This window comes from Balaenoptera acutorostrata, chromosome 18, assembly GCF_949987535.1.
Source record: "Balaenoptera acutorostrata chromosome 18, mBalAcu1.1, whole genome shotgun sequence".
In the NCBI taxonomy this organism is placed as follows: Eukaryota; Metazoa; Chordata; class Mammalia; order Artiodactyla; family Balaenopteridae; genus Balaenoptera; species Balaenoptera acutorostrata.
Genome location: NC_080081.1, coordinates 72433725 through 72448745, shown reverse-complemented (window position 1 = coordinate 72448745; position 15021 = coordinate 72433725). Strand labels below are relative to the sequence as shown.

General features: G+C 36.5%; 1 protein-coding gene across 5 annotated transcripts in view; it reads left to right on the top strand.

Moving 5' to 3' along the window:
* The window catches only part of FRY (FRY microtubule binding protein), a 420573-nt gene that overhangs the window by 261890 nt on the left and 143662 nt on the right, over positions 1 to 15021 (top strand). For all 5 annotated transcript variants that reach the window (XM_057532698.1, XM_057532699.1, XM_007164157.3 and 2 more), the window contains 7 exons: positions 1296 to 1435; positions 5318 to 5408; positions 5637 to 5716; positions 5834 to 5914; positions 10778 to 10946; positions 13614 to 13706; positions 13801 to 13899. In XM_057532698.1, coding sequence (XP_057388681.1) covers positions 1296 to 1435; positions 5318 to 5408; positions 5637 to 5716; positions 5834 to 5914; positions 10778 to 10946; positions 13614 to 13706; positions 13801 to 13899 — 753 coding nt within the window. The remainder of the gene's footprint in view (positions 1 to 1295; positions 1436 to 5317; positions 5409 to 5636; positions 5717 to 5833; positions 5915 to 10777; positions 10947 to 13613; positions 13707 to 13800; positions 13900 to 15021) is intronic.

The window sequence follows — 15021 nt, the reverse complement described above, 5'->3', positions numbered from 1 at the left end:
ATTAAATGATTTTTCACTCTTTTTTCACTTAACATATCATGAACATTTTCATAGCATTAAATATTTTTGAAATGAGATTTTTAATGGTTTCATAGATAACCTACATCAAATTCCACATTGGATTCAGGCGTTTACCTATAGCAGGACATTTGTTTCCATTTTTTTGCTATAATAAGTAATGCTGTCCTGAACATTCTTACTCATCTCTAATTATGTACTTGAGATAAATTCCTGTCTCATCAGTGCTGGGTGTTATGATTTGCCTATACTGTTTGTTAATTAAATAATTAAAACCTATCTCACTGTACTTTGACGCATTCTGGTTATAAGACCTTTATCAGAGAGGTGTTCTGCAAATATTTTCTCCCAGTCTGGCTGGTCCTTTCATCACTTAACAGCATCCTTCTAAAAGCTTAAACTTTTAATTTTGATGATTTCCAATATATCGAATTTTCATGGAATTTGCTTTTGGTTTGATCCCTAAGAAATCCTCACCTACCCCGAAGTCACAAGGATTTTCCCCTATGTTTTCTTCAGAAGTTTTATAGTTTTAGGTGTTATACTTAGGTCTATGACCCATTCTGAGTTCATTTTTGCATGTATTATAATATGAGTTATTGACTGAAGTTCAGTTGAGGAGTGATACTTAATAAAAGATCAGGAATCTTTCCAAAATAAGGAAAGTAGAATAACTCATCTATCAAAGGTATGTTTGTTGTTTAAAGAGGGGAGATGTTTGCCTTTGATGTAATACAGAGTAAATTACTGCTACTGATTCATTGAGTCTAATTTGGGGCACACCTCAGATTAGTTTATGAATGATTATTGGCAGAAAACCATACATTGCATTACCACTTAGGTTATTTGTTTGGGGGATAGAATTGCTTATTTCACCTAAGCCATTAAGGTAATCATATTAATTAGTGTATTTATTTATATAACAAGCATTTCTGAGGACCTAAGAAGTACCAGTCACTGTACTTCTTAGATGCTGTGGGAAAATAATTTCTTTGCAGTCCATGAATAACCTGTATGCAATTAACATCTGATTTCTAGAATGAAAGGGAGTCAAAGTAATTATCTTTCTTAAACCACAAAGTTATTATATTAGGAACATCTGTCAACAGTAAGAAACGGGTTCTTGGGAATGTACTACTAAAGATTATTAAGGAGAGGACCGTGATAAATAAGAAAATTTTGTAGTGACTATGGTTTGGAGTTATTTGTGAAATAAAAAGTTTCTCAGTAATTGGCAGTGCCACCAAAGCTTTTTAATCGCCTGCTTTTCTCTGTAGGTCATCAGTTCAATGAGCTCCCTTTCTGAGTACTGCCTGCCTTCCATTCTACGTACATTATTTGACTGGTATAAAAGGCAAAATGGCATTGAGGATGAATCACATGAATACAGACCAAGAACCAGCAATAAATCCAAAAGGTACGCTTCTCTACGTAAGGATTATGAGGATTATAGTTTTTTCTGTCTTTCTTTCTCTTTCTTTCTTTTTCTTTCTTTCCTTTCTTTCTCTTTTCTTTCCTTTCTTTCTTTCTTTTACTTTCTTTTTCTTTCTTTCTCTTTCTTTCCCTTTCTTTCTTTCCTTTCTTTCTCTTTCTTTCCTTTCTCTTTCTTTCTTTCTTTTCTTTTCTTTTCTTTTCTTTCTTGAAACAAATCAAAGTGGGAGTGGGGTGGCTTCTAGATCTTCCTGCCTCTTTACACATGAGCACCACCTTGTCTAGCAGGTGGCACATTTGGAGTATTTGTCACTGCCAGCTGTCACAGGTTGAAAATTCTTACATGGCCTTATTTTGACAGTGGTGGGGGCAGGGTGTCAAGGACCCTAGGTAACCCTCTTGCCTGCTTCTCTCCTGGGCCCTCTCTCCTCCAGTCTGCACCTGAAGGCAGAAAGCCCGCAGCAGGCCCTGCCCGACATTGCGTAGGTATTTGGATCTGCGTTCGTAACCTTGAGTGCGCAGGGTACTATAGTGCAAAGGACGCTGGGTTGGACCTTAGAGGTAGTCATGGAGCTGCCACTAATTAGCCATGTGACTTTGGCCAGCTCCCCAACAGCTCCCCAGCTCCCAGCCTTTTCGTGAGCAAAGGGGGAAGTCAGATCACCCCATCTCTACCTTCCCTTCTAGCTGAGAATTTTGTTTATTGGATTTGAAAAGTAGAACTTGCTGCTACATGAGTTCTTCAGCCATAAAACTTAAGATTCTCGTTCTGTCCAATGAATGTAAGTCCCCCAGAATTTTAGGTAAATATGTATAATTTCATATGTTTGAAATCAACCTATTATAGCAAGGTAGCAAATATAAGAAAGTTTAATACATTTACCTTTCTTTAAAAAAAACAAGAGATTTTTCAAAGCACTTAGATTTCTCTACATGGGTTATACATTTTTAATGCTTTTAAAGACAATATAACCGAAATTAATCACTCAGAAAATCAGATATTAACTACTACTTGTGAGTGATTTATCCCTCTCATTTTTCTTGACACTCCTAGTACTTAAAAATACGTAAACTTCTCTTGAAATTGAAGACCTGTTATTTTACCAAATTACATTTCATCTGAACTTGTAATTTCATTTTGTAATATGCTTGAGTTTATTCAAGATTCATTTACTTATCATTTTGTTTGGGGGAGAAATTAATAACTTTTGCATATTGAATAATTATTTTAGTTGAAGAAGAATTTTTTTAAATGGAGGTATAATTCACATACCATAAACTGCGTCCTTTTAAAGTGTGTAATTCAGTGTTTTTAGTATATTCACAAGGTTGTGCAGCCATCGCCACTGCCTAATTCAAGAATATTTTTATTGCCCCAAAAAGAAACCCCATACCAATTAGCAATCTCTCATAAATATTTTTAATGTATCAAATTTAAAGGTAAAATTTCAATCCTGTGTCTGAAAATGGTTCAGCCTGTATGATTAATAAATTAATGGCGTCATTTTAGTATTTCCCCCTATTTCATGTTAGCTTATGAATAGATACTAAAACTTTCTAGGGGTGGAGAGTGGGGCAGTTTTAGTGAGTTGAATTAAGTGAGTTTTAGTTTTGTCCTGTTTTGTCAGAATTTAGTTACTAAAACTAGATTTTTCATGAATTGATTTCTTTATGGATTGAAAAGAATAGCTCTTTAGGTTGTATTACTGATTATTTCCAGGAGATCAGAGTCATTGCCGAGATCAAACAGAGAATCGGGACAGTGAAATTCAACTCAATTGCATTTTAGTTAGCACTTGAAAGTTTAAAATAAGAGAGAGAGAATGTGTGTTTGGGACAAAGCCAAAAGAATGAGGGTCTCTAGAACATGATGTAGCTAATAATAGGGGTTTCTCTTAATAGAAACAAGAAAAGAGGAACTTAAGGAAGAAGCATAAGCAACTGAAAACAGTCAAATGTGATGGATGTGTATTTGGGTTATGATTTCTAAGATTAGTATAGTATCAACATTTTGACTGCCAAATAAATTTGTCAGATGCCTCTGGCTCCTGGCAGTTGGACCTCAAACTAGCAATAAAGTTGAATTCATTATTGGAAAGATATATGTCTTCCTTTTATTTGAAAGCATAAATTGGCTTATTAAATAAAACAGAATCAGGAGTTTAAAATTTTGTTTCTACCAAGATTTTTTGGCTACTTTTTCAAGTTCCTCTGGCCCCTTTTGGAGACCCCTTACTATAGCCCTCTTCTCTCTACTGCTGCTGGCCATCTTTGAGAGTTTTCCCTCCCTGTGGTCTTCAGACTTCCTGTTTCTCTTCTCCATGATGTAATTTCTGGGTCAGACTTGTGGACGCCCTCTTTTTAATGCAGCTCCATATGTTTTCCTCTCCTCCCTTCATCTGGCAGCAGCACTTTCTAGTTCTAGTGGGTCTTGAAGGGCTCCAGATGGATGGTTTGGTCCATTGCTCTTTCTCCTGGCAGGACTGTTTGTAAATGATCCTGAATGAATGAGTTCCTGCCCGGTCCATACATTTCCCCTTGAAAGTTAAAGCCGCAGCTTCCCTTGTTGACCTGCTCTGTCACCTACCAGGCTTAACTGGACTTGCTCAAGGAGGCAGAGCTCCTCCAGAGTTCTTTTTTATATCTTTTATATGCTTTCCTCTCATTCCCTCTTGACTGAAGAGAAAAACATTCCATATTTAAAATAGTCTTGATTTATTTTGAAAATATCTGCCTGACAAATCCAAATTCTGTCATCCTTTCTCATTGCTTTTATTTAATATGCAAGTACTGAGCAGTTGTATGTTTGGGAGACTCTACTAAATACACGTTTTTCTCTTAATACTCAAGCAAACCTTACTATAATTACTATTATTATTTCCATTTTGTAGATGGAAAAATTACTGGTAAGTAGAAGAGGCGTAATTTTCACCCAGGACTGTTCTACACCAAAACCAACACTCTTTTTTTTTTTTTAATTTATTTTTTTATACAGCAGGTTCTTATTAGTCATCAATTTTATACACACCAGTGTATACATGTCAATCCCAATCGCCCAATTCATCACACCGCCACCCCAAAACCAACACTCTTAACCACTATTCTGTGCTAAGGAACTTTGCAGTCACTTCAGTTGCTCAATTCCAAATTAGTCCTCAGTACATTAGAGAAGCAGGAAATATGAAGGGAAGGGGGTATGAACTCACATTTCTGTCCTCCTGACGGTGATAATTCTGCTCCCTCACTTTGGAATGAGTTCAAATGGCTCCACTTTGTCCCTCCTACCTCTTCTTCCATCTGCTTTTTAATCTTTCTCTCTTCCACCACCCCCTCACATCTTCTTTCTTCCTCTCATAAATCTCAAGTGGCAAAAGGTCAAGAGGAAAGGGACGGGGGGAAAGAAACGAAATGTAATGCTGATCCTTTCTCCTCCCACTGCAGTCCTGATTCCATAGGTAATCATATTATTTCTTTCTGTTGTTTAACTCTTTTCACAAGATCCTCTCAGGGTCTACCTCTGGCACCGGGGCCCTGTATCATGTTTGTTTCCATTTTACAGATGATAGGATTCCTGTGCTGAAAGGTACCTTAGAAAAGTCCACAAGATGAAATTGTAGACTCACAGATAGCTACCCAAGTTGACATGGTTGGATATTTAAAACCTGAAGTCAAATATTCAAATCCGGTGTTTGTCCACTGCATCAGACTGATCATAGGAATAACTTCAGTGTGTATTTACCACTGCAGTTTCTTCATAACAAAATTGGTTTGCAGTCCACTGGGGATGAGTCCTAGATTTTTGGGTGAATTACATCACTCTGAGGATATTTTCAGTGCCCATTTAATGTGAATATTTTAAATTTTACAGTGATGAACAGCAGCGAGACTATTTAATGGAAAGACGGGACCTCGCCATTGATTTTATTTTTTCTTTAGTATTAATAGAAGTTTTGAAACAGGTAGGTCATTAATTTAATGTTACTTTAGATAAGATTTATTTATCTAAAAACTACTTATGTTTTTAAGGTCAAGTTTATTAAATTGTTCTTGAATTTCAAATACTATGTCATATGAATTATATTTATTGATTGTTAAAAGCCATATATAGTTCATTGTAAGTACTCTTACTGATTTGATCTTTAATATTCCCTTCCAAGTTAAGAGCCATCTTTTTTTTTTTTTTCCAGATTCCACTTCATCCTGTAATAGACAGTTTAATACATGATGTTATTAACTTGGCTTTCAAGCACTTTAAGTACAAAGAAGGGTAAAGTAATTTGTCATCTTCGAATTTGAAGAAGTTGGGTACTTAAAACTAAATCAAGTTTGCTCTTTTCAGATGACCTGGGGGTATTCCTAACTTGTCTAATTGTATGTTACTTAGGTACCTTGGTCCTAACACTGCCAATATGCACATTGTGGCAGACCTGTATGCAGAAGTCATTGGAGTGTTGGCACAAGCTAAGTAAGTGAACCTCAGAATCCTTCACCATAAGAACATGAGTGCCTCTTCTGTGCCAACCCAGCCCTACTCTCAGGAAGGGGGAGGGTGTGAGCTTACCAGAAACTAGGGTTTATTTATGCTGTGTGTGCCCTGTCTCTGAACCTCACAAGAAGCTCCCCAGGGCAAGTACCAAGTCTCTTTCCAGTTTGTTTTCTCCTTTAGCTTTTTCACTTGGCAATTGATCCAGATCCTACCAAGGGTCCATGAGTTTCAGACTATTGCATCTGAGAAAGAAATGAACTAACCAAAGTACTTTTCTTCCTGCTTAATTTTCCAAAGAAGTTTATCAGTTTTAAAAGTTTTGTTTTCTATATTCCATGAGTGGGTGGTTATGATATAGCATCCATGAGTGGGAAAATTCCATTCTAGAATGTCCCTTTACTATAGACCTTACTTAATTCAGCTGAGCTAAAAATGTCCAAGACACTGTCATGGAAACAAGTCAGAAAATTCTCGTTGCTAAATATATCTGGCCCCATAACACTACTTAGCAGGCTAGAACAAAGTGGTATTAGACTATTAGCAATAATATACTTCTTCCAAAAGTGATGTCACACCCTATTCACCCATCTTCATCTTATTCAACCCTGAGGCAAATCGGGCAAGATCCTGAATTTCTAGGTTAGGCAAAGTGAGCCAGAGACATAATGTGAATCCAAGCCAAGAGGCCAGCTTGGAGCAACAGTGATGCCCTGATCTTTGTGAAATTGCAACCCTCAGAGAGATTTGTATCTTCAAGAGATGGAATTTCCTAACTTAGCAGTGTGGAAACACTCAATTTATCACAAAACAAAATTTTTAAAAAGTACTTACTCAGCACCTTTAGCTAGCCAAAACATAGTCAAGAACTCAGGAAACAGACCCCAAAAACTCCTTGAGGTGACTTATTTAATCTAACCCTGTTTGTCTATTCATCTTGACTACCTATTTTTTTTCTAACACATAAAACATCAGTACTAGATGAAAGAGACTTAGATACACTGACGCCCTGAGAAATATCAAGCTCAAAAACTGACAGCAACAGAGAGGAAAGAGAAACTGGCCAAAGCATACATAAGAACTAAACATTAGAGTTACCTGGACCATTTTGCATGAGAATATATATTGTACTTTTATTATAGCCCATTGTAATAATTGTAGTTCATGAAAAAAAAAGTGTAATGCATTTTGGAGAGATTTCCATTGCAATTAAATAATAAAAGTATTGGCTTTTTGAAGGAATAAGCTGCAGTTATCTGGCAAATTAACTCATGTGTCTCTACCTCATTCCTAGAAAAGATCAGAAAAATGAGTTGTTAATATGTATTTTGGCTGCTTTGTCAAACCCTGGAAATCTCATCATATTCCTTTGTAATTACCCCAGCCTAACTCTGTTATACAATCATTTGGAAAGTTTAATATGCCAGAAATGACTTCTTGTGTTTTTCTTAGTTTTGTGAAATGTACATAACAATATCGGTTACTATAGAATGACTTGCCTTAGCTACACCAATTTTCAGTTGGTTGAGAATGAATTGAGAGACAACGTCATAATTAAAGCAACATTCTAAGGTTGTAGGAATTTCTGTATTAGGTCTGATTGATGATCCACTGAGCCAGTGTTTTCTTGCCAACAGGGACTTTTTTAAATTTTCATGTCAGTATTTGTCTCAATTCTGCAATAGTAGGCTATAACAAATGCCTCAATTTGGATAATGCTCTATTACTTTTTAGTCACAAGAAAACGCTTTCACCAGTGGCTTCTTGCAGTAATTGCAGTAATATATAGTAATCCCATTGATAAATTCTTAACCAGTCAGTATAGAGTTAACCTTTATTGATAGACAGTACAGTCTTAAACTGGTGTCATACTACAAATTATCACATTACATTCTTCTCATAAGTACACCAGGACCATTACTTTATTGTCGCCTTAGAAAATTATTGCTTCCTTTGTTCTCAGTGGGGGAAAAAAAGGATGTATGCCTATTTGGTATAGGATGGTTATCTTTTTTAAAAAATAAACTTGAGTAATGTAACAATTCTAATTTTAGATTTTATATCTAGATCACAGTGGTAATGCACATAAAATATCTTCTTCATTATGACTTTAGATATTAATATTTACTTTGGTCTTTAAGTTTTAGCAGAATCACTATTTTTAATCTTACTAGTGATAATGTGCTCAATTCCTGTCATTAAGGGAAAATTTTTTTTTTTTTTTTTTTTTGCTATTAAGTGATATTCACCCAGGGTCTTGACTTTTTCAAAGTCAATTAAGTTAAAGTTAGATTTTTTAAGGTAAGTTTTTTGGATTAAAATCTGACATATTCATTTAAATAGTGATGATTGCTTGTAAGATTCATTCCAAAACTGCTCTCTCTTTATGTGATATAATTTCAATATATATATTCTTATACTCTCACTTTAATAATATATACTATACATTTTAAAGCAGAAGACTGAGTAATCGTTTAGTTACTGTATTTACTAAAGAATACTAAACACTCTAGGCGTGGTCATTGAAAAGAAATTTATTTTTCCCTAAAATTATTTTAAGAGAAAATAGATTTTAAGTGCAAATAGATTTTTGGATTATTTTTATTTTAAAATAACATGTTTATGTCATGTGGGACTTTTTAAAGTAAAAGATAGCTATATTTATTTTTAAATGAGAAATAAATGGACTTTTAGCCACTAACTTGTGAGAATACTGAAATAGTGAGGTGTACGAATAACCTGCCTTTTCCTCCCTCTCCTTGTTTTAGTCACGGATTAGAAAAGGAAAACACTTTCTAAGTATCATGTGATCTTTAAAACAATATAACTCTAACCTGTAAAGTTACTTTTTTCTTTTAAAGTCTCACATTTCAAAATTAAAACCATAGATTTTTTTTTTTTTTAGTGTTTGGAAATAATTTGAAATAAAATATAATTTTTAAAAATCTAGTTTTTATAGATTTTATAAATTTTTATAATCTTGATTGAAAGTGTCACTTCCGTCACTTTGCTATGCCATTTCTACTTCCTGTCCTTCATCTGTCTCTGCCTAAAACCTCTGTTCACCCTTTACCCTAACATAAATCACCTCTGAAATCTTTGATTATTCAGCTGGAAAGAGCCCCTTCATTCTCCGGTGCCCCTGGAGCCTCTTCAGGTGTATTATTCACATAAAGGACAGTGTGAAATACGAGAAAGTGATCTGGCCTGGGGCATTTAACCTCCCTGAAGGACCAGAGAGATCCAGGCAAAGTCCCAGGCCCATGCTAACATACCTCATAAATAATAATACTGGTTATTATTAAAATTATTACTATTGTTCACATGGCTCATGGTCAGTGCTACATTGTCTTATCTTTCCAGTTAAACTGTATACTGTTCTAAATAGACAGGGACTACATTTCACAGCTCATGACTGTCTAAGGCAGCTACAAAATAGTGGAAATTCCTAGAATTCACATCAGAAGATCACAAAGTCTCATCTTTTTCACTTTGACCTTCCAATCTGTTTCTTCATTCATAAAATGGAAACGCATTCACTACCTATTTTCTGCTCCATTGCCTTCTTAAAATCTTTTTTTTTTTGGATGCAGCAAACGTAAAGAAAAATCCATAAGTTGTTTAGACAATACAAACAATTTTAACAAATTGTTACCAAATGAACACCATGTAACCTCCTGCATTCCAGCCGAGAACGAGAAAATTGCCAGCTCTCATGAAGCCCGTAACAGCCAACTTGCCAATCATACACCTGTCGCACTGCCTTTTGGTGACACCATATCTGTATGTTTACCACCTCCCTTATATGTCCTAAAATTTCTGCTTTGAGGTGTCAAGAGTTGCGATTCCAAACTTCTGGGATTCTATTAATTGGCCTTTAACTTTTATAGTCGTAATTACCCTCTGTGATCATACCTTGCTCCTAATTGATCCTTTGCAGAAACTCAGGCTGATAGTTTCAGGAAACAAAATACAATGAGTCTTAGAATGATTTCCTTGTTTTTCCTTTTTTTAACCAATAGTCAAACCAGCCATCTCAGAAACAGTTTGGATAACTTGTTTGTATATGTTCCTTTACCTTTAGGCACTTTGACAATCTGCTACTTTCCATCCTCTTAGGATCTATTCTCTTTTTAAACTTTTTATGATAATGTTGTTGTTGTAATTAATGTTAGTACTTATTAATATTATTTTACTTTCAAACAATATAAATACCTTAAGTTCCTTGGAGACTGTGTCTTTTTATTTGTAAAATCCCATACATGATTAGAGAGCTTATTCATCTTTTAGAGATGATTTGAATTTTCCCATTACTAGATTTTCCTTCAACGTGAAAATATGTTTTTCAATAATCATTAACCTAAAACTATAAAAGAAGCAACAACAGAAAACTGTGGAAATGGATGTAGGAATATTACTTGGCGTTATTTGCTGTCATTGTCAGAAATACCTGGCCTCCTGTGTTATTGCTCATCTTGTCACAGTTGGATGCTTCTGGCCCTTGGGGTCTGTAAGTACCTGGGAAACTGCTAAGCCTGAGGAAATGGAGCTTTTCATCACGCTCAGTTTAAGAGCTGAACCATTTTGAGAGGCTCTAAATAACCTTGGATCTTCTCCCTAGCCTGAAGGAGACGTTGAGCATCTGATAGAATAAGAGAAGAAAGGAGAAGATGGGACTCTTTACTAAATCCTCAATATCAAAACCTTTACAAGATGACAGCCATTGTACTTCAGCTGATTTGAAGGTCCCCGCCACTTTGCCCTGTCACTCTTAGATGCTGGGGACCCGCATTACAGTTACTTTCCTACCCATTATTTGATAAATCACTCACGTTCTCTTCTTAGATTCCCTGCTGTAAAGAAGAAATTTATGGCAGAGCTCAAAGAATTACGGCACAAAGAGCAGAGCCCATATGTTGTTCAAAGCATTATCAGCTTGATAATGGGGATGAAGTTCTTTCGAATTAAGATGTATCCGGTGGAGGACTTCGAGGCCTCTCTCCAGTTTATGCAGGTACTGTCTTGGGCAGGAGAACTAAGGGGCTGTCAGCTTGAAGCGTCTGCCTTCCTCAGAGCGACTGACCTGGACTCTGAGAACCCATTCACTCGCCCATATGGAAAAAATCCTACGCTTTTTCCTCAGTAATTCATAAAGGGCTTTGTAACCAAGTAATAGAGTTTCAGGCACTTAATTTCATTTTTAAACTCATGTCACCTTTGGAGTAGGGTATACAGTGGAATCTTATTTGTAGACTTTTTTTTTTTCTCTTTTTCACCCATTGGCTGCATATTGTTCTGTCAAAATATAGCTGATTTTTTACTTTTTGAGATCAATAGCATTGAGTTGGCGACGTTAACATTTCCAGGCATCAGAACTTTAAGTAATGATATCTTTTTTATTCATACTATAAAAAGGAATCCATTTTTTAAAAATCAACTAAACCACACAGGTTTAGGTGTCTGTGACACAGTGTTCACCATTATGTACTAAAAAAAGGATTATTGCTAATGAGGATTTCCCAGAATACACAGCTCTATTAGTTTTTCTGTGTGTGTGTGTGTGTGTGTGTGTGTGTTTTGTTTTGTCTTTTGTTTTTTTGGCCACGAGGCAGGCATGTGGGATCTTAGTTCCCCGACCAGGCATCCAACTTGCACCCCCTGCATTGGAAGCACAGTCTTAACCACTGGAATGCCAAGGACGTCTGCACAGCTCTATTAGATTTTATAAAACTTTAGTATCTAAAGGGATTTTTTTTCTAATGCTGCTGTGAATTAGATTTAGTGAGGCTCTTAATAAAGAGTTTAGATACAGGGGTTATGAGTGTAGGTTGTACCACTTCATACCCACTAGGATGGCTATGAGCAAAAAGACAGACAGCAGCAAGTTATCTGTTGGCGAGGATGCAGAGAAGTTGGAACCCGCATACACTGCTGGTGGGAATGTAAAATAGCACAGCAGCTTCTGAAACACTTTGGCAGTTCCTCAAATGTTTAAATCTAGAATTACTATATAATCCAGTAATTCCAATTCTAGGTATATAGCCAAGAGAAGTGAAAATAGATGTCCACACAAAAACGTGAATGCAAGCGTTCATAGGAGCATTATTCATAATAACAAATGTCCAGGATAGGCAAATCCGTAGAGACAGAAAGTAGATTAGTTGTGTAGGGCTGGAGGAGGAGCTGTGGATACAGAGGTTAGGGATGCCTGCTAACAGGTGCAAAGTTTCTTTCTGGGATAATGAAAAGGTTCTAAATTTGATTGTGGTGAAAGATGTACAATTGTGAATATACTAAAAGCTATCAAGTTGTATACTTTATAAGGGTGAATTGCATGGTATGTGAACTGTATCTCAAAAAAGCAGTTTAAAAAAAAAAAAAGAATATGGGCCCTGTATCAGATTTCTTGGGTTTGAATTCAAGCTTCAGCACTTACCAGCTCTGTGACCTTGGACAAGTCACACTTAACCCCTCCCAGCTTCACTTACCTTGTCTGCAGAGAGGTAATAATGACACTAACTTTGGAAGGTGGTTCTGAGCATTCTTGGCACGTGGTAAAGGACTCCCTAAATGCTAACTATTTTTATCTCTCTCTCATGCTAATGATTTGTGTATCTATGTACTTGAATTAAGATTTGAGACAGTATTTACATATGTATGCAAAATAATATAGGAAAAGGGCCATAATTCTGGGGACCATAAAGCTCCATTCTGTACTGGGAAACTCTCAAAGACTTCCCATGCTGGCAGTGCCTGTCTTGGACTGATGTCTTAGTATGATATTGATGTACTGGGAACCTGAGCAACTGTTGTTGGTGACAGTCCCAATGTGGACTGAAAATAAGAGGTAATAGCTGATACAGATATCAAAGTGTCATCACAAATACATGCAGCCTTGGACCTTTCCATGAAAACAACATCTAAAAAAGACCACAGTAAGTTACTACCCAAAAGGCCAGGAAGGGGAAAGGGGCTGGCAGAATTCTGGACAGGCCAACTCTTCTAATATATTATTCCCTGGGCAACCAAAAATACCCTTTTGTAGACAGGAGTCCACAAGCAGAGACATCCTTGCTTAAGAAACTGTTCCAAAGGTTTCTTGTCTGAGGTGGGGAAGGGAAGCATTCCAGACTTGCTCATGAAACTATCTGAATAATAAATGCCTAAAATGTCAGGGCCCAACAAGTAAACGGCTCTGTGCCTGGGGCTGTCAGGGCCTAAAATAAGGTTAATGTCTTCTGCCTCTCTTCCCGTGGTTACCTTCTCTGGGGATCTGTGCTTGTGGGTTAATCAAGGCCCCAGGGCCCCCCACACAGTAGGTAGTCAATAGAAACTTCTTGCAAATGAGTCACTGAATGAACCAACCAGTAAGTCAGTGGATGAATGTCTGCTTGCTGGTTATAGATGCTTTGTCCTTTCAGCAAAGGACAAAGTGATTTTCAGTGATTTGGGGATAGAAGTTAGGGGGAGAGTGAGAAAACCAGCCTTGTAAAATGTCATTGTAAGATATTGTGAACTTAAATATAAATGCTTGAATTAAGTGATTTTTTAATAGATTATGGAATATGCTGTGTTATTGGGTGTGATTAAATTAAGATCTGTTTGCTTAAATTTGCTTACATACATTTTCTGTGCACATTTCAATCTTTCTCCCTCCGTTTACTCTGTTTCTACTTCTTAGGAATGTGCACATTACTTCCTCGAGGTCAAAGACAAAGATATCAAGCATGCCTTGGCTGGGCTTTTTGTTGAAATTCTTGTCCCAGTTGCTGCTGTGAGTTACATTTTCATTTTTAAGAACTTCTTCAAATTGGATTAGAGAAGCAACAATTTCATTAATATAATATAAACATGCATCTCTATTTCAGGCTGTTAAAAATGAAGTAAATGTTCCCTGCCTCAGAAACTTTGTTGAAAGCCTATATGATACCACGCTGGAACTTTCTTCTCGAAAGAAGCATTCCTTGGTTAGTAACTCTGAGAAAATTCAAAAGACAAAACTGCAGAGACTAAAATTCCTAGGCTGAAATCTATTTGAGAGTCATAAGGGTTCCACAGATGGGAGAATTACCTACAGCTTCCTCAAAGAGAGGTAGCATTTCAAATTTTGGAGCTTCCACCTATTATTGACCGTGACTGAGTCATGGTAACATAAGGGGATTAGACCATGTCACCTCAAGGACCCTTCTAGTCCTAAAGATTCCGCTGTTTATTTTCAAGATGGGTTTAACTTAATTTTTATTTTAATTTCTGAGTATTTTTTCAATCTGAAGGCTAAAGTTTATAACAACAGTTTCTTTTCTCAATCCCCAGGAATCTTCACTGGGTAATTCCCATTCTGATATTCAGAATCAAAATGGAACCTGGCAGGAAAGGGAGTTGGGACACAGATAGTTGGCCATTGGAAAGATTCTCTGAAGGCTGAGAAAACAGTTTTGGGGAATGCTTTTGTACTGAAGAGCAGCATAGAAAAGTCTTTTAAATTACCACAACTTTTTTCCTCCATGGTAAATAAAGCTCTGGTTTATGAATCAGCAGGTGGTAGACCAGCTGTAATTGTGATAGTATGGAGGAAGCAGGTTGCTTAGGTAGCTGGTTTCTGGCATTGTTTATGCTAATCTTTAAAGTATGAACATTACCACCATTATTTGAGCAAATACTCAGTTGCTTTGCGGGCAGTGGTGACAGATTTGCTCATTTGTCTGCATTCTGTGGTCGTTGTGACTGCTTGTATTTTTGTTTTTAAATTACTGGCTGGAATTAGAGTTACACTCAATGGCAGTAATAGTTCAAAGTCAGTTTAAAACTAAGTTAACAACAACAACAAAATAAGTGTATGGATTGTTAAGCACTGAATCTCATTGTGGCAATAGATTTTTGCTAATTCAAGTTAATGGATGAGCGAGTTATATTTTTGTTTAAATCTTCACTAGCCCTGATTTTGGGGAGCGCCATAATCTGGTTCGGCAAAATGGTGGTGGGTTCTGCGTGTATATTGTTTGGGTGGCCACCCACAAGCTTTTCTGACTTCTCCAGTTGCTGCGGGAAACCTGCCCAGTTAGGCAGGAAAAGCACAGTAGCACCTCTGT